Source organism: Lagopus leucura, unplaced genomic scaffold, assembly GCF_019238085.1.
Source record: "Lagopus leucura isolate 7727_CA_CO unplaced genomic scaffold, USGS_WTPT01 Super-Scaffold_100043, whole genome shotgun sequence".
Classification (NCBI taxonomy): domain Eukaryota; kingdom Metazoa; phylum Chordata; class Aves; order Galliformes; family Phasianidae; genus Lagopus; species Lagopus leucura.
The window spans coordinates 552668-569675 of record NW_024962290.1 but is presented as its reverse complement, the minus strand read 5'-3'; the positions used below and the strand labels follow the sequence as shown (position 1 = coordinate 569675).

Sequence of the window (17008 nt, the reverse complement as noted above, 5' to 3'; positions counted from 1 at the left end):
TGAAATTAGTTTGGAGCACAGCTGTGCATAGCCTTGTCTGGATTTGGGATCTCAGCTACTGTTACCACCAGATGCTAAATGGAGCTGGCTGGATCCACCCACCTGCCAGCTTGGAGTACTGCAAAACACAGCAGCTTGTTCTGAGTGGTTTATTGTGAATTGCTGTGCTCCAGCCCTTTGTCATGAATCCACACTATGTAAGATAACAGTTTGTTTTTATTTAGCTTTGTAGGCAATGCGGGAAGCAGTGTGAATGGCATTGGGTTTGGGTTCTTTGGACAGGTAATTGCAGCTTCCTTCTGGGGTATGATGAACAATGAACCCCTTGAGAAAAAGTGCAGGTAAAGTACAGAGAGACAGATTATCTTTGTGTTCATGGAATGATTTGAGAAATGAGGAAACAAGCTCAGAGCTGTGTGCAGATTTCACATGCCTTTGTTATGTTCTGCAGTTCTTTGTTCCTTTCCACACTGACTGCCTGCTAAGGATCCACTCTGTGCAGGGAGATCCTTGGGGTCTTGGAAGAAGAGACTGTGTCACCTGGCAGTACTGTGAGATGGCACAACACTCACCTGCACAGGGGATGAGCGCTAGGAATAACTGCCTGATCGTGTGGTGCAGTTACTGGCAGTGACTGGAGGTGACAGCAGAGCACTGCATTGCCATAAGCATGGCAAAAATCAGTCTTTATGGACAGGAGTCTTACAAACAAGTCTTAACAAAGCTGATTTCTAGACAGCAATACTAGCTTTCAGTAGAACCACATACGTCCATTTGTACTGCATGCTTTTGGGAGAGGCATTCATGGCTTCTGTAGAGGTGTGTAGGCCATTCTGAATAAAAGCCATGAGCTCTTCAGCACTGTTCTTCAACGAATCAAAACTTCCTTGGAGGTTTGAGATGAAACTGTCATATTATTTTTGCACTGTGTGTGTGTGTGAGTGCACAAAAGCACCAGGTGGTTGAGATGTGTTAACCTGGACTCTTGTTTATGTTCAGTGGTTTTCCTTACAGCAATGCATTATCTGTGCATTACTGTGTCTGGGGAAGCATCTCTGCCACATGAGTAGGGTTTTGCTGGATCTCTTGACGAAAAGATTTCTTCTTCCTCCCTCCTCCCAGCCCTCAGTCCCACCCACTTCCATCAGTTTCAGGTGTTACTGGCAGCATCATTTCAATCTGGTTGTGTTGGAGAAAGCAATGAGAGAAGGTGGTAGATGGTGACATTCCCTCTCCAGAATGATAGGTTTGTCAATACCTATGTTTACTAGGCAGTGCTTTTCTTTCTTACAGCAGGTGGCAAAGCTTTGCTCAAAAAAGCTTGATGTTCATTTCCCTGTCGATTCCCTTTGGTTCGGCTCTAAGCAGTGCTCTCCCAGGAGGGGCTGATTCCACCATGTGCAGGCTCTACGAGGTCACCAGGGAAACGGAGGACCTGCTGTTCATTCAAACTTGGCTTGTTCTGCTCTGCCTCTCTGTTTTTCATGCTGTTGCTAATGATAAAGATCAGCACAGCCACCACAAACTTAGTAGCCAGTAATCCAGCAATGATGTAGAGGACCGTGAAATCAGCTTCAGGAGGGATGCTATGGGGAAACATAAACACAACAAAATGAGGCTTAGCAAGGAAGAGGATGATTCAACCTTAAATAAACTCTTGTATTTGGATTGGATAGAAGTGCAAAGGTGGTAACAACTCCTGTGAGTGGTACCCCCTGCCTGAGCACAACAGAGTCTGCGAGGTTAGAGCAACTGTAATAGGTTTTAACTGCAAGATCTCACATATGGATAAATTGCAATCTGCAGGATTTGGCTTGCCTGGCCCTGGAGCACTGCTTTGTGTTCAGAAACCATGCAGCAGCTACAAGGGTTGTCATGCATTAGGAAGGGGCAGAGAATGTGCCTGTGGTGATATTCTTCTCAGCTTCAAATGGGATTACAGGTGCTAATCTAGTTTAGTCTTAGAAGAGGGAATATTATGGTTTACCTGGAGATGCTCTGCACAGCACTGGGCTCCTCTGGGATTTGGGTCTCCAGGACAGCTGGTGACAGAAACAGAACAGTTCAGTCTGCAAATATTTCCATGTGATATTCAGTGGTGTCACAAAACCAGTGCCCCAGATAGGCATGGGTGACCAAAGTGAGGCTGGGCACTGGTTAGTCTGGGTGGTGACAGATGGCATGTATTAGATGTCCATGTATTAGATGTCCTGTAGCAGTGAGTTTATGTTGCTATAAATTGGGAAATAAAAGCAGGCTTGGGACTTCCTTAGAGACAGACAAAAGTAAATGTTTACTGAAGTACAATCCTGGCATCTGCAGGGACGTGAAATTTAAGTAGGAACTGGTGAAACTCAGAGCCCCAGGACCTACCTGTCAGCACATCCACTTGCACCCTCTGTAAGGTGTTGGTTTCCCCCAGGTACTCCGTTCTGCACTGGTACAGCCCGGCGTCCTGCTTCCTGAGTCGCCTCATGGTCACGGTCAGGACCCCATCCTGGATGTTGTCGCTGATGGAGGTGGTGCCGTTCCTGTTCTTCAGGAATGGCAGCCAGAAGCGGCGGGCGCTCACCACGTGTTGGCACTTATTCCCATCGATCTGCTTGCACCAGCTCTTCTCTCTCCACCGCTGCTGCCGGGGGTTATAGGTGCAGTTCACAGATATGGTCCCCCCCTCCATTCCGTACACCGTAGTGATGTTCTGTGCAGTGCAGGATGCTAGGAGAGGAGAAAGTGGTGAGCCACAACTTTCGTATCTATCCCTTACTGCTATGCTTGTGCCAAACAAATGTCATTTTCCTCTTTTACAGCTCTGATGATGGCTACTGCCAACTGCAGGGCTGGCTCACCTGCCTGCCCTGTCGAGAAAAATGCAGTGTGCTCAGGTTCAGTCTTGGCTCAGACTTCCTTGAAACAAGCCTGCAGTGATCCCATTGACTGGTGTGTCATGTGGCTCCTGCTGAGCAGCTTTTCCTGTGGGAGTTTGCAGATCTTCTGAAGCTCAGCAAATTTCGGTCCTCATCTTCCCCCTCTGGCCCTGTGGTGACTGCTCTGGATTGCAGTCTGGAGCTCAGTGTTGTCACGCTTGTTGTGGTCACTGTGCTCCTGCCCAGCAAGGGGAGACTGTTTGTCAGCATGACTAGGACACTTAAATAGGAACTTGTGTTTTCCTCTGATCTGGGGGGGCACAAAGCTGGAGGTTGACTTGACACTAGGTAAACTGGCTTGGTTTTTACAAGGTGTTTTTATGAGGCAGATGATCACAGAAGCACAGAACTGTAGGGGTTGGAAGGGACCTCTAGAGATCATTGAGTGCAATGCTCCTGCAAAGCAGCTCCTACAACAGGCTGCACAGGAAGGCGTCCAGGCAGGTCATCCTGACCCAGTAATGACTCGTCCTTTCTCAGCAGCCTTTAGTTAGTTTCTCCTTGCTGTAACACCCCTTCTTTGAAGCATGCAGCCTGCCTACTTGCAAACAGCTGCAGCAAGGCAGCTTGCTTCAGGCTTTAGCCTTGAGCTCAACCCTTCCACATATGTTCAGAGGTGCAGATTTGGCTCTGATGCAAAAAAGGTGCTGTGCAGTAAACGCCTATAAAGTTTGTCACAATTTTAGGGCCCTTTACAGAGCCAAAGGAAAGCAGAACAGCCTTGGCAGGTGCTGCAATCAAAGTGAGAGATAGAAACAAGTGAGCAGCTTGCTGTTAGCAGGTTGCTTGTTATTCGCATTCCTGACTTCTGATTCCAGAGTCTTTGCAGATTGTTTCATCCTGTCTTTTTAATAACCTATTAATTTTAATCCTGTTGATAACTGGTCTGCAGCTGCTTGGCTTTTTTTGTTCTAGTTCCTTATTTCTAATTTCCATTTCCTCCTTATAGTGGGCAAAGGCAGAAGGGAAAGTCTATTAATACTTAGAGAGAGAAGTACAGAGTGTTATTTCTGGAAATCTATGTAGATTTTGTGGCAAGATAAATAATGCTAAAACAGGAGTAAATTAAAAAATGGGTTGTTGTGAGACCTTTGTGTTGGCAGAGCCTTATCATAAAGCATCTTAAAATAATTTTAAACATTCTAAGTGCTTTGTAAGCTGAAAGAAAAAAGAAGCTGAAGGTCTTTCAGGCTTTCCTAGAGGATGGCATAAAAATGGATCTATGCTCTTCAGTCATCCATCACCTACAAACTTTCATCCTGCTGTTTTGTTCCACTCAGTGGTTCCAGGGAAGGCTTTACCTCTCTGCACGTCCCATCCCAGGAGAGCCAACTAAACGTTGTAATTCCACCTCTTATTTCTCCTGCAGACTCTTCTCCTCCCTTGTTCAGCTAGGCTTTTCAGTTCCTGGAGTGACTTCTGGTTTTGCGTTTATGGACCAGAAACACTGTTGCAAAGCAGTGCCTTGATAGTCATGGCATTTGAAGATTTGCTGATGCCCCAGTGGAAAACTTTGTGTCATTATCTTTTCCGCAGGTTCTGCTGACAGGTCATTTACTGTTTGTGTTCCTCCTCCCGAAAAAAGCATTGTGGACTTTTTTTCCAAATTCAGACTTCAGTCAGAATTGAGATTCTGTGTTCCCAAAGCCTGTATGTGTGCCTGCATGTGCAGTGTTCCAGGAATCGGGCATCTCTAGAATTTGCCTGGAAAGAGAAGGCTATCAGCTGAGAATACCAGCTGGATCCTGTGCCTTGTTTCCCATTGCTCTCCAAGCTGAAAATAATCAAAGACTGGGAGTGTTATTCCCTACAGAGATGTGTTCCCTAGCTCACGTATTTCTTTGTGATGCCCAAAGGATGTCTCTACTTCGCTGAGTTTTATTTTCCTCCTGTTGAACCACAGCTGTTGCGATTTACATTCAACCTCCTACGAATGCAAACAAATAGAATTTTGCAGTTTCACTCTGAGAAAGCACACAAGACTTCTGTAAACAGTGTTTCATCTTCTGACTCAAAAGGATCGCAGTGAGGAAAGCTGAGTGCTTGGGTCATAGAATCATTTCAGAATCATTAGAAGTCATCTAATCCGATGCCCCTGCAGTGCACAGGGACACCCACAGCTCTGTCAGTGCTCACAGCCCCGTCCCATGGGGGTCTCCAGGACAGAGTCTGTCCTCTGTTTTCTTACAGCCCCTTTGTTCAATTAAGGGTATAGAGCAAACTTGGAAGAACGGGTCTGACATCCCTCCAGTGTAACAAGGGAGGAAGAGCAGGGTGCAGAATGTACTGCAAAGCTCCAGGTTCCCCCTGCTTGTACTGTGTTGCACCTTGCAATGTGCAGACAGGTGGTAAAGCTATCCATAGCAAATGATTGTATTGTTTTTTCCAAAGAGCTGCATGCTACAGTGAAGGTACCTTTGCATCCAGAAGGAGCTGCTGCATCTCAAGGCCTGTGCAGTCTTGTTGTTTGTTTTAATCTTTGTCTCATAGACATCATTACTCTTAAGATAGAGTTCTTGCATCAGTTCTTTACCCTACCTGTTATCATCACCCAAGGCCATGTATGCTTTCTTACCTGAGAAGAAGACCAAGATGAGGTGCATGAGTTTCTCCATGTCTGTCCAGCAGAGAAGGGGAAAGAGAGGAGTCCAGACAGAAGTGAAAAGGGCTGTTGCCCAAGAGCAGTTTGCTTTTCTCTCCTCCTAGCTCTGCCGGAAGGAATGAGCACAGGAACTTGGCATCTTTTTTGTCCCGCACGTTGAGCAATTCACCACGGATGGGCCTTTCTCTCACTGGCTGAAAATTCAGGCATCAGCTTTGCCTGCTCACAGCCACAATTTAGTCTAGACAGCCTGAAAGAGAGCATCATGTGGTGGCCTCTGGTATTGTTAGCAAACTAATGGGCTGCCCTTGTTAATTTGTTGGATTCGCTTACTTGGAGATCTTCCATTCAAATGCTGATAAAACCTTGCTTATCTTACAGAAACAGGCAGATAAATCTGCAGATCTGTCTGTTAGTAAATGTGCCTTGTTTTCTTTAATCAGTGTTTAAAAAGATGGTACCTAGAAGTTCTCTGTGGGTCTTTCTATCTTCCATTTTTTTATTTCTTGCACCAAAAAGCTCTAGCCTGGATTCTCTTTCATGAGAAGCAACTGTGATCCTGAAAATGTATTTCTTGCATTTTATTATCTTTTACCATTACTATTCTACTGTAAGTAGAATACTACAGTCAGTGTAACTGACTGTATGAATAGTTAGGGGAGTCGTAGCCTGGGGTCCTTTTCCAGATTTTTTCCATTTTCTTCCTTTCATTTCAAGTTAAATGGGTCAACTCTGATAGTCTCAAAGAACAAACCTGCATCTCTGCTGCAACCATAGCAAGACAGGCCTGTGAATAACAGGTGGTCCAGGCCTCTTTGATCTGCCACCTGTCTGCAGAGCTTGGTGCAGCTGAGGAAGTGCCAGGGCTTTTATTTGGTGCCAGGGTGAGTAGAGCACAGTGCTGTAGGGACACAGAGCTGCATCTCAGTCTGGCTAATGGTTGATTCAGAGGTGTGTGATGGGAGCCTAGAGAGCAAGTCCATTGGGAGTACGTGTCCTGGTTTATGGTGGGGTTATTCAGGACAGCAGGGGGCTGGTCAGGTCCCTGCCAGTCCAGTGTTCTTTGGCAACTCTTGGAAGCCTGCATCAGAGCTGCACCAGGGATTTATAAATGTATTATGTATGCAATTTACTTGGACATTTATATCTGTAAGTAATCTACTCTTGAATTACCAGCATTTCCTTTCTCTTGTATCACCTGCTGTTGAAAACAGCCCTCTTGTGCTCATACTTCTTCCTCTGGTGTCTCTGCAGTACTTCCTGAAACTTTGCTAAGCTTATGGTAGAATCATAGAACAGCTTGGGTTGGAGGGGACCTGAAAGATCATCTAATTGCAACCCCCTGCCATGGGCAGGATTGCCAATTTCTTGCTGTCAATTTCTTCTGTCAGTTTTTTTGCTCTGTGCTGCTGTCTGTATGGACTTTCCTCCTGTCTGGCTCAGGGCTCGCTTGTGCAGTTGGCAGATGGCAAATGCTGTTCAAAACACCCAGTGCCCCGTGCATTCCTTGGACGTGGTGCCATGTGCTCCCTTCCTTCCTTTCTCCAGAAACGCTCATCTTTTGTTTTCTCTTTTCCATGCTCTTTCGTTTGTCTCTGTTCCATGCTGCTTTGGTTCAAGCAGCCAGTTTGTGTCTTCTTGAGGAACAGCTGTAAGAGCAAGCCAGCCACAAGCTTTTGAACAGAATGAAAGCCTCTGATTAGGAGGTCTTTAAAGGAACTGTGCTTGCACTCAGTAGTGCCTCACCTTCTCTCCCTCCTACACCCATATCTAGCACATGTGCCCTTTTTCTTGATTAATGGGTGGGCATTTAGCTTTAGTTTGAAAGCCTCTTTCCATCTTATTTCTTACCTAGGCAGGCTGATAAACGTAGGAATTTGCATAAAGTATCAAAAACTGTATGCACTGTGATGTGCACCACTGTTTTGTTCTTAGAAGACCTCCTGGTGCTCAGATTCTTACAGCAGGACCCTCTGCTTCACAACTCGCAGAGCACTGTTTCAGCTTGGTGCAGTACACTCAAGCCACCTGCCTTCAGGCAGATGCTGGTTCTGCTTATTCCTAGAACCCAGTGCTCATATCTGCCACCCACTACAAACAAACCCAGTGGCAGCAAGGGGAGGGTCCTGCACACCTGCCTCTCCCAGAGAGGCTGCATTTTAATGGAATCAAAAAAGCAAACATGCAGTCGATCCTGAGAGTTACCAAGCACCTCTGACCGAAGAGGATCTGCACACTTATCACAAATTTCTAAAAGGAAAGAAAGAGGTCTTAAAATGCATAGGCAATGTACATGTGGCAGCAAAACCTTAATTCTTTCCCCAGTGTTCATGTACTGTTCTCCACTCCCACTTTATATTGCAGTTCTCCCATTTCTGGATTGCTTTAGAATTCTGTGCTTCATCCTTTGTCATTCTTAGGTAACTGCTTGTGTGCAATGATGGCATATTCCACATTTTCCTCTGTGGGTTTCCTGGGAGTCTGACTCAGTTCAACATTGCAGTAGAGAGGTTCATCAGAGCTGAGCTGGGATTTAAAGTCCAGAGTAATGTAATTTAGATCTCTGCTGTCATCTGTGGTTCTTCCCATTCTTTCAGTGCTCTCAAGCTATAAAAAGGAAGAGCAAACAGTAGTCAGCATCATTCAGTGCTAAGGCACAGCTGTTATCAAAGGAACAAGATTCTTCCAGGAGAAGTGGTGTGAAAAGTCACCTCTGGTCATGGCAGAGGAAGAAGTAACAGAAAACCCTTTCTTTAATCTCCTCTCCTTGAGACAGGCTACAGTTTCATCTTCTAACCTTGCTTTCTAGTCTTTCAGTCATTTCTCAGAGATTACTAGAATTTTCCCCACCTTGGGTTCATTATTTTTTCCAGTGGAATTTTCCTTCCCCTGCCCCCACATTCCTTTCTGTGGTGATATTAAATATTACTTCCCCTCACACTCAGAACCAAAAATGATCTTCATCATGTGGGTCAGCCAGCTCCTCACAGGTGATGGATTCAGGTACCAAATGGAAATGGTCATATTCCTTACCTGTGCTGGGCTCTCTGGTTTGTCATACGTGTCCTCTGCTTGTCTGTTACCTTTGGAAAGAGCCAGAGTCAAAGTTTTGAGAAGCAGAGAAGCCCATAACAATGCCTGGTCATTGGCTGTGCTCCAAGGAGTTTTGGGGAGGCTTTGGGGTTGCCCAGTGATGGAAGTGATGGTTGTGCCAATGGGACCCATCCACCCTGAGTCTGGGGAATGTGTTTCTCCCAGTTTACTTCTCTAAAATGGTAGGAGGTGTTTTGTGCAGGGAACATGGGTTTGATTTACTGGGAGATCACAGCAGGGAGCCTGCCTTTGAGGCTTCCCAGCCTGAACCTATGTTATCTTCCCCAGAGTACTGTGAATTGGGAATAATCTTGCTTGAAGAGGAAAAACGATGGTTAGAGAAGGACCCATCTAGAATCAGAGAACAGAAATCACCAATTTCCACATACCTCCTGTCTTCTGCTTCTTGCGCTGCCTGATGCCCAGTCTTGTTATGATGGCCAATGCCAGGATGAGCAGGATGCACAGAGCCACAGAGATTATGATGGTGTTCCTTTGCAGGGAGAGCAAAGAAGTTATCAGTGCTAGTTACCAATAGCTAGCAAAGCCCATTACCAGAAAGGGGGCAGGAGTAGCTTTTATACACTTGGAAGGAGGGGGGTGGAACTAGCTGATCTTTAAGGTCCTTTCCAACCTAAGCCATTCTGTAATTCTAGTCTTCATGCTTTTAAAACAAAACACTATTCAAAGTTCAGAGCATAATTCTAGGCTCTCAGGAGCAGGTACTGCTTCCTCTTGAGTTTTCCTGCACCTGACACACTGGGATGTATATTGGTGCTCTTAAGTGCTGCTGCAGTGTTCATGACAAGAAGTCCAAAGGGGAAGAAAATCCTTTACATTAAAAAAACCAAAACAACAACAACAGTAAATAGAAGGAAGAAAGAGCAGCTAAGGGGTATTTTGCTGTTAACTATTCACCAGTGCCCTGCATAACCCCCACAAGGGTTGTGAACTCCTGGGTCTGCGGGGACACGGATGGACAAGGCCAGGGGCAAGGAGAGAGAGATGAGCGGCAGCTAAATAGCTGTGAAGTGCTCTTTTGTGTGGGCTTGTCTCAGGATGATGGCCATCTCAGGAGGCACTCAACGACTCTTGCTCAAGGCCCATCACGTAGGCAGGAGAACAAGAAGGATAAAAGAGGAACCGAAAACCATGAGGACAGGTTTTCTGACAACAGATTCCTCATGAAGAAGAACAGAGGATTTCTGACAGATTCCTCAGGAAGCGATGCCTGCAAGGTGAAGTAGAAGAAGAGGGGTCTGACATCAGATTCCTCACACTACGGAATTCCTGCATGCTGACAAACTCCTGGGCTGCTGCCTGAGCGCTGCTGCTTCCTCCCGCATTGGCTCCGCGGCCGCCTCCTGCTGCCTGCTTGCTGCCCAAGACCGGCCGCGCTGCTGCTCCCTTCTCTTCCCTCCCCCCCCCACCCCGCTGCTTCTGCCTCGGACCTTCAAACAATTCTTGCTTCTTTCCCATCTTTTCTATCGCCCTCCTTCCCTTCCCCGTCTCCCTGATTAGGATTTGTAATAAACTGGTTGGACTGACATGAACCGTTGTTTCTTAATCTCACGCCGGGTGTACAGACTTAAAAGAACCTCATCTCCCTCCTATAAATTGGAGCGAGACACTTGTCTGTGCACAAACTCTGCAAGTTTCTTTAAGCCTTACCGTGGCTGTGTGCTGTTGCCAGAAGAGTTTTTCTGACTTGAGCTTGTAGTAACTGACAAAGTCGTTGCAGCTGGTACTGCAATCACAAACATGAATAGGAGAATAATTACTGGGCTGTTCTGCCATTACCGTGTAAACTTCCCTGCCATTGCTACCACGGACATAAATCTGTGTGCACCAACACGAAGTGCCCAGGGTGTAACTTGTGTCATCAGGACCTGCTGTGAGCAAGCAAAGCAGTGTAAGGATGAAAAGGTAGAAGGGAGAGGGAAGGACCCTGCTTCCCATGCCGACACAGTGTGCAGCAGAAGTACTGTAAGTGCAGTTGGAAGTGCTGAGCTGTCCCCTCTGGGCATCTGGGTTGCTATATTCCTGCAGTGATGCTCTGCCAGATTCCTGACAGAGCACAGCATGGCGTTGGTTTGCCAGAATCAAGTGCCTAAATATTATCACTTATTAAGAGAATGCTGAAAGAGATAAAAACATCTGTAAAATATGGCTCTAAATCTGTGTTGCAACCAAATGTGAAAGTCTTAATAGCCTTTGAAAACCAAGGGATGAGTTGCTATAAAGGAACAGAAGTAGTATCATGAGCATGGGTGGTAGGAACACCTCTGAATATGACTGAAACTTCTCTAAAATACAAGAGAAGCAACACAGTACATCTGTGTAAGGTCAGATTCCTGCTGCTGTTCTGTAACAAAATGTCTGTGAGAAAGTAAAATCACGTAGAGCTTGGGCATAGAAAATCATCCTAATGTACCCCACTGGAAGATGCACTAATTTGGACAGCACAAAAAGTAGAGGGGGAGTAGGAAAGTGAATCTGGAGTCTACAACCAGCCATGTTTTCACACAAGTCAGTAGTTCTCAGTGGTTTTGGGAGCCCCAGTGTTGAGTCTGCAGGGAGTGATGTGGGTCTGTGGTGCACATGGATGGCACTGGGCTCCTTGGTGGGCACAGGGGAGAAGGGAGATGAGCCAGGGAGGTGAGCTCAGAATCTGCCAGCAGGTACTCACTCTTGTCCACAAAGAGCCTGACCTCCATTATCCGGGTGAATGCAGGGCGTTGAAAGGGGTTGTAGAGCGCACACCAGTACACACCAGAGTCCTGTGCCTGCAGCTTGTCCATGGTGATGGTGACAATCCCTCTCTGGGCATCATCCTGGATTGAGCTGCTTCTGTTCCAGACTCTTCCGCTGCTGCCCCACGTGTGAGAGTAACATGTGCTCACTATGAGGGAGCACTCAGCCTCACCTCGTTGTTGGCACCAGGCTTTTCTTCCCTCGCTGTGGCCCAGGGCCCCGTATGGGCACTGCACGGACAGACCGTCCAGCTCCTGCCTGTGTAACTCTGCAAAGAGCACATTGGGGGCTGAGCACGAGTGCTGGGCACGAGGGCATCCTGCTCCCGGCCCGAGCTGGCAGCTGGGCTGGGACAGCCATAGCCGGGGTGGGGGGCTGTGGGCAGGGCAGAGCTGGGTGCCCCCAGGGCTGTGGCTCTGTGGGGCTCCTTGACAGCAGGCGCTGTGAATGGGGCAGGCGGTGGGTGAGGGTGGAGGCTGGGGGCTGAGGGGGTCGAGGGAAGGCAGGAGGATGGAGCGGGGCAGCAGCACTGTTGTCCTCTGAAGGATGTGAGTTTGTGTGGGGAAAGAAACAGTACTCACCCTTGTAAACATTCAGCGAGATGGTCTTCAGTAGAACATAGTTGCTGCTGTACACACAGGAATATATGCCTGAGTCCTCTACCTGGAGCTCAGACATGGTGATGGACACGGTCCTGTTGCCATCCTGTATTGTAATGTGGCCCTGCCTGGCCCTGTCTGAGTATCTGTACTGCATTGAGGCAAGTGTCAGCACTACAAGCTCGCATCGTGCATTCCTCAGGCGGCACCAGGCTTTCAGTTGCTTGTTGTCAGGCTGTGTTGTGTAAGGGCACTCGATAGAGAACGTGCTTCCTTCCCGTTGGCTAATCTCAGCTTCAGGTGTTTGGGCTGGGAGACCTGCAAGTGTGGGGCCTGGTGAAGCTACAGCTCTGCACCCACAGAATGGCTTCAGCTGGGAGCATTAGGCAGCTGGTGCGGGATGTTGAGAGCTGCCCCTGCCCTGCACTGCCCTCCCCTGCCCTTCCTCAGCACTGCAGGACTGGGAAGCGCGTCCCACGGGATGCCTCTAACGTGCCCAGCCCTCCTCTTACCTGGGCAGCAGAGCAGCAACAGAATGAGAACTCTCAGCTCCATGCCGTCCTCAGGCGCGGGGCAGGGGCATTGCTGGGGGCTCCCCACCTGCCCGTTCCAAAGCGTCTGCCCTGTGAGCCTTCCGTCCTCCCACTGACACTGCTGGAGGAAGTCCTGACGTCTTGTCTTCCCTCAGAAATCTTTCACCACATTTTGCAATGAAACTGATACCAAGATTATTTCAGGGTTCATTTGGGGAAGTGGCTGTGGGCAGAGATCAGCCCGTATTGAAAGGAGAGGCTCTTTGTTGTGCTCGCTCAGCTGTTGTCCCCCCTCTGCTCTCACACTGGTGCCAATGGAGCTCTCTTTTGAATGTTCCAAGGCATAGGAGATGAAGCACGACCTTGGCTTTGGCCCAGCCATGGCCAGAATGTCCCCTTCAAGCCATGGTGGCAGTGAGGGCTGAACTGCATGTGCAGCCTTATAAGCCTTTCTCTTCTTACATGTCAAATAATGATTCCTTTCCCTTCCCTTCCCTCTGCTTACCACTCAGTAGTCTTAATACTTTTCTTTGTGGCATAATGTCACAACTTTGAAGTCACTTTTTTTGTGAAAGATTTTCTCATGTTTTACAACAGATAATGTTTCCCTCTTCCTCCCTTCCTGGTAAACAAAGTGGATTCTTTTGTCCCTTGGGGAAGAAGCAGATAGTGCCTGGCAGGACCTGCTGTTTTCTACCCTTGGTGCTCCAGCTGGCCCCCACTGCCCTGTTTACCTGGTGGCTCACCTGTTTTATTTCTGCTTCTTACTGACAGTTGTTTCATTGGAGTTAATGCGAGTCTTTAAAAAAGGAGAATAGAAGGTTGTTTGCCATTCACCTGCAAGTAAAATACATTCAGTAAGGATTGAACTTCTTTGGTGACACGAAACAAAGTGAAACTGTCTGGACAGGCAAGTATGCAGCTCCTGAGGTGGTGTTGGCACTGATGTCTCTATAGGCACAGCTGAAGTGATTTTAAATAGAGTAGAAACAATAGAAATATTGAAATGAGAGGTAGAGCAGCTTGTGACGTGGCTGACTCCTAGCTGACTGTGCAGATGGACAGCTAAACACAGCCTCCTGTCTGTGCATGTCCTTCTGATTCCCAGTGCCATTCAGGAATTGAAGATGAACACACCAGCACTCCCATGCATTGTACAGGATCTCAGACAAATGCAGAAGGAACACTGTGCCCAAGATCCCCTTGCCTCTTGCACTGCTGTACCCCTTGCCTGAAAAACACAAGAGCAGAAGCAGGAGGAATCATGACTGTGCCTGTTCTGGAGCCAAGAGGAAAGGCAGTGCTGAAGAAAGATCAGAACAGCAGGTATCTGCACCCTTCTGTCCCACACTGGCACTGCTGGAGAAAGTGGCTGAGCTTCGTGGCTGCAGCTTGGCGTAGTGTAGAAATCCCTCTCTACAGCTGAACAACCAAATTCATGCATGAGTGATTAAATCGTCCATGTCAACAGAATTTGGCCAGTTCAGAAGACACAGAGGCATCAGACAGAACCCAGGGAGCTCCCCTCGAAATCGCTGTGCCTTTCTCTGCCCTTCAAGACAGCAACAATAAAGAAGCAAAGCGGCAGTAAATTCCTCTGCCTTCCTGCTGCCAGCAGATGTGCTCTGCAGTCTCCCCTGGGCCAGTGACTACCTGCTTTGCTCCATCAGAGCAGTGAGAAAGACTGTTCTGACACCCCGGCTGCAAATAATTTCCAATTATATGAATAAGCAGCTTATTAACAATACATTCCAGCTAATCATTTTGTGCTAAGATATCTTCACGTTGTCTTTTCCCCAAATCCCTCTCTCATCAGGCACTTGATGCTGAATAACAAGAAGGGGGAACGCAGTGGTTCTCTTATGAGCAAATCCCAAGAGTCTGCAATTACTTCAGTTTCTACAACTGGTTGCCAACAAACTGAGCAGAGAACTGTGCTGCAGTGCTGCGGGAAAGGAGGAGGCACCACATCTGTGTTTGCTGTGCCTGGTGCAGGCTGAGTGCTGGAGCAGAGGAGCTCTCTGGAGCAGGACAGGTCAGGAAGAGGCATCTGTGTAAGACTCAGTGGATTCCAGGGACAGCTGGGAAGTATTGAAGTCGGTCCCCTTGCTGCATCTCTGTCAGAGGATCAATGTGGATTTTAATTATAGCATTGCAGTAAATGAGGTGAATGCAATCTCTGGAGGTCACTTAGCCTACCCCAGTGACACACGCAATAGGATCAACTCCTCCTGTGTCATTTCAGTTTAACAAGTTGAGGTTGCAGCATTCTTCTGGTGACTTTTTGCAGTGCTGCACCGTCCTGATTTGAAAGCTTTTCTTAAAGCTCCCTGCTATTTGAGTGCCTCTCTGCCTTTTGTATCTGCAGAGAACACAGGGAACAGATGATTCCCTTTCTTTTGCTCTGTGTGCGAGGACTCCTGCCTTGCCTCCCCTCAGTCTGTCACTGCACTAACCATCCCCAATCCCTTTAATTTTCACTCCTGAGTCGTGTTTCCGACAGCTTGGATCATTTTTGTTCTCTGAATTCTCCCATCAATCCGCCTCTTCTCTGCCAATCCGCCTGGCATCCCCGGGGCCCCCTGAAGTTCCTACAGAGCTTTCGCATCCAATCAAGGACGCAGCCTCGTACTTGTTGCCTTCCGCACAAACTCTGCTTTCCTGCTCTCTCGCTCCCTTCGCGACGAAACCCACGGCAGCCCCGAAGATGCAGCAGTGGCGGTGGGGCCGCTAGAGGGCAGAGGGCGATTAGGAATGGGGCACGGGGCTCCGGGCGCTGCCCCGAGCCGAGCTGCCGGCCCGCAGCCGGTCTGTGCCGCCGGGAGCGGAATGGGAACGAACTGCACCGCTCAGCGAGAGGTCTGTGCAGGGCTGGCACAGCGCTGGCAGCGGGCAGGTGCTTGTGCACAAAGAGAGTCCGGGCAGCTATGGAACTATGGAATCGCAGTTAGGAGAGGCTCACAAGGATCAAAGAGATCACAAGAGGATAGCCAAGGAGCCTCCTAAAACTGTAAGCAGGCTGCAGTCCCAGGGCCATTTCTGTGAGACCTGCCCGGCTCTTTCTGGGGACACATCACCAGCAGGGAAACACAAACACATCCTCGATCCTTGTCTGAGCCTGATGCTCTGCAGGGATGCAAGGCAGCAGGGATTGATGTTGAATAATTCTGGGAAAAGAGGCTGCTGGGATAAGGGAGAAGATAGGCTGCTAGGGGGTGACCCAGGGAAACAGAAGCAGCAGCGATAGCCAGAGCCTGGCTGGGGAGGAAGCAGGCAGAGCCAGGATGGCTGTGTGTGCTGGGGCTGCAGGGTGCAGGACGTGGGCTCAGTGCAGCTCTGAAGGAGAAGAGGCCCCACAGCAGCAGCTTAGCGAGAGGCCTGGTGTTTGGTCTGTTCCACATCAATGGGGCGTCCAGCTGTGGCTGAGGATGAAAGCAAGAGAGAGAGAGAGGATTAAAGGCTCCCAGGGTCTCCTCTAACCCGCCTAAGACTCACTGAGAGGGCAGTGTGCGGCTTCAGGAAGGCTTCTTCATATGGAAAATATTATGTGAGGGAGAGAAAGCGAGGGGGAAGGGAAGAGGGAGAGTTCTGTCCAGAGCTCTGGGGGAGAACAGATCACAAAAACACTTTGGAGCCTCCGACCCGGCCCAAGGAGAAAGCAAAGCTCCACTGTAACCTCAGAGTGCAGTGGGGCATGGGTAGTGGGTTTAGGAGACCTGTGGGCAGGAGATAAGTCCAAACGTGCAGGGAGACAGAGAAAAAGGAAAGGATGAAAGAAGAGGAGAACGGGAGAAGGGATACAGAGAAATTGGGGAGGAAAGAGAAGGCTGGACAAAAGGGAGGAGAAAAAAGAGACGTGGGGGGGGGAGGTGGTGAAAAGTGGGATGAGGGACATGGAGGAGGGAGGTGGTGAAAGGCCGGCTGTCTGCTCCGCTGTGTTGTTAACCAGGTCGCCAGGTGGAAGCCCCCGCACTCCTGGCCCTTTTCCTTCCCCCACCAAACTTCTCCCAGGAATGCCTGTGATGGGGAACAAATTGCTAACAGAAGTGAGACATTTTGCACCAAACGCAAGCAAGTTTCCAGTGAAAGGTTTCCTGTCAGCGGGTTGGGAGTGGAGGGTGTGGAGCCTTTCTGCCTGCTCTGGCAGAGTAATCCTGCAAGTTAACACCAAGCACTGGTTACAGTGCAGGATAAAGGACCCGAGGCTGGGCTTTCCTGCCTTCTGTTTTGGCTGCTGCCATTTGGCTGCTTTCATCCTCCGTTATTTTCTGCTTCGCCCCTGTGTGGCATTTGAGGCCTCATTAGCTGCTCCTCTACTCCCCCTGACCACCTCCCACCGGTGAGATCTCCCGAGAATTCACAGGCTTCCACTCCACTTTCCTCCTTGATTTATACCGTTGAACTGAATGACCTTCGCTGACCTCATTTTCATGACAGTGTGAGCACACACATCAGCGCCCGGCGAATGGCAGCGATCCTCCCTCCCTCGCAGTCCTGCCC

General features: G+C 48.5%; 2 protein-coding genes across 3 annotated transcripts; both read right to left on the bottom strand.

Annotated features, from left to right (window-relative positions):
• Positions 1-198: 198 nt before the first annotated feature.
• LOC122187107 (triggering receptor expressed on myeloid cells 2-like) lies at positions 199-5655 on the bottom strand. Its single transcript, XM_042884363.1, has 4 exons — positions 5503-5655; positions 2374-2718; positions 1988-2042; positions 199-1586 (listed from the first exon to the last, which is right to left on the bottom strand). The coding sequence occupies exons 1-4, from the start codon at positions 5540-5542 to the stop codon at positions 1361-1363; spliced, it is 666 nt and encodes a 221-aa protein (XP_042740297.1). The 5' UTR covers positions 5543-5655; the 3' UTR covers positions 199-1360.
• A 1963-nt stretch (positions 5656-7618) lies between these two features.
• Positions 7619-12785, bottom strand: LOC122187130 (triggering receptor expressed on myeloid cells 1-like). Of its 2 annotated transcripts, none has more exons than XM_042884399.1 (7): positions 12488-12785; positions 11958-12293; positions 11312-11644; positions 10294-10369; positions 9012-9115; positions 8563-8612; positions 7619-8136 (listed from the first exon to the last, which is right to left on the bottom strand). In XM_042884399.1, exons 1-7 carry the CDS (start codon positions 12528-12530, stop codon positions 7930-7932), a joined length of 1149 nt encoding a protein of 382 aa, XP_042740333.1. In that variant the 5' UTR covers positions 12531-12785; the 3' UTR covers positions 7619-7929. The 2 variants fall into 2 exon arrangements, with proteins under 2 accessions (XP_042740333.1, XP_042740334.1); XM_042884400.1 differs by having other exon boundaries at positions 11549-11644.
• Positions 12786-17008: the final 4223 nt, after the last annotated feature.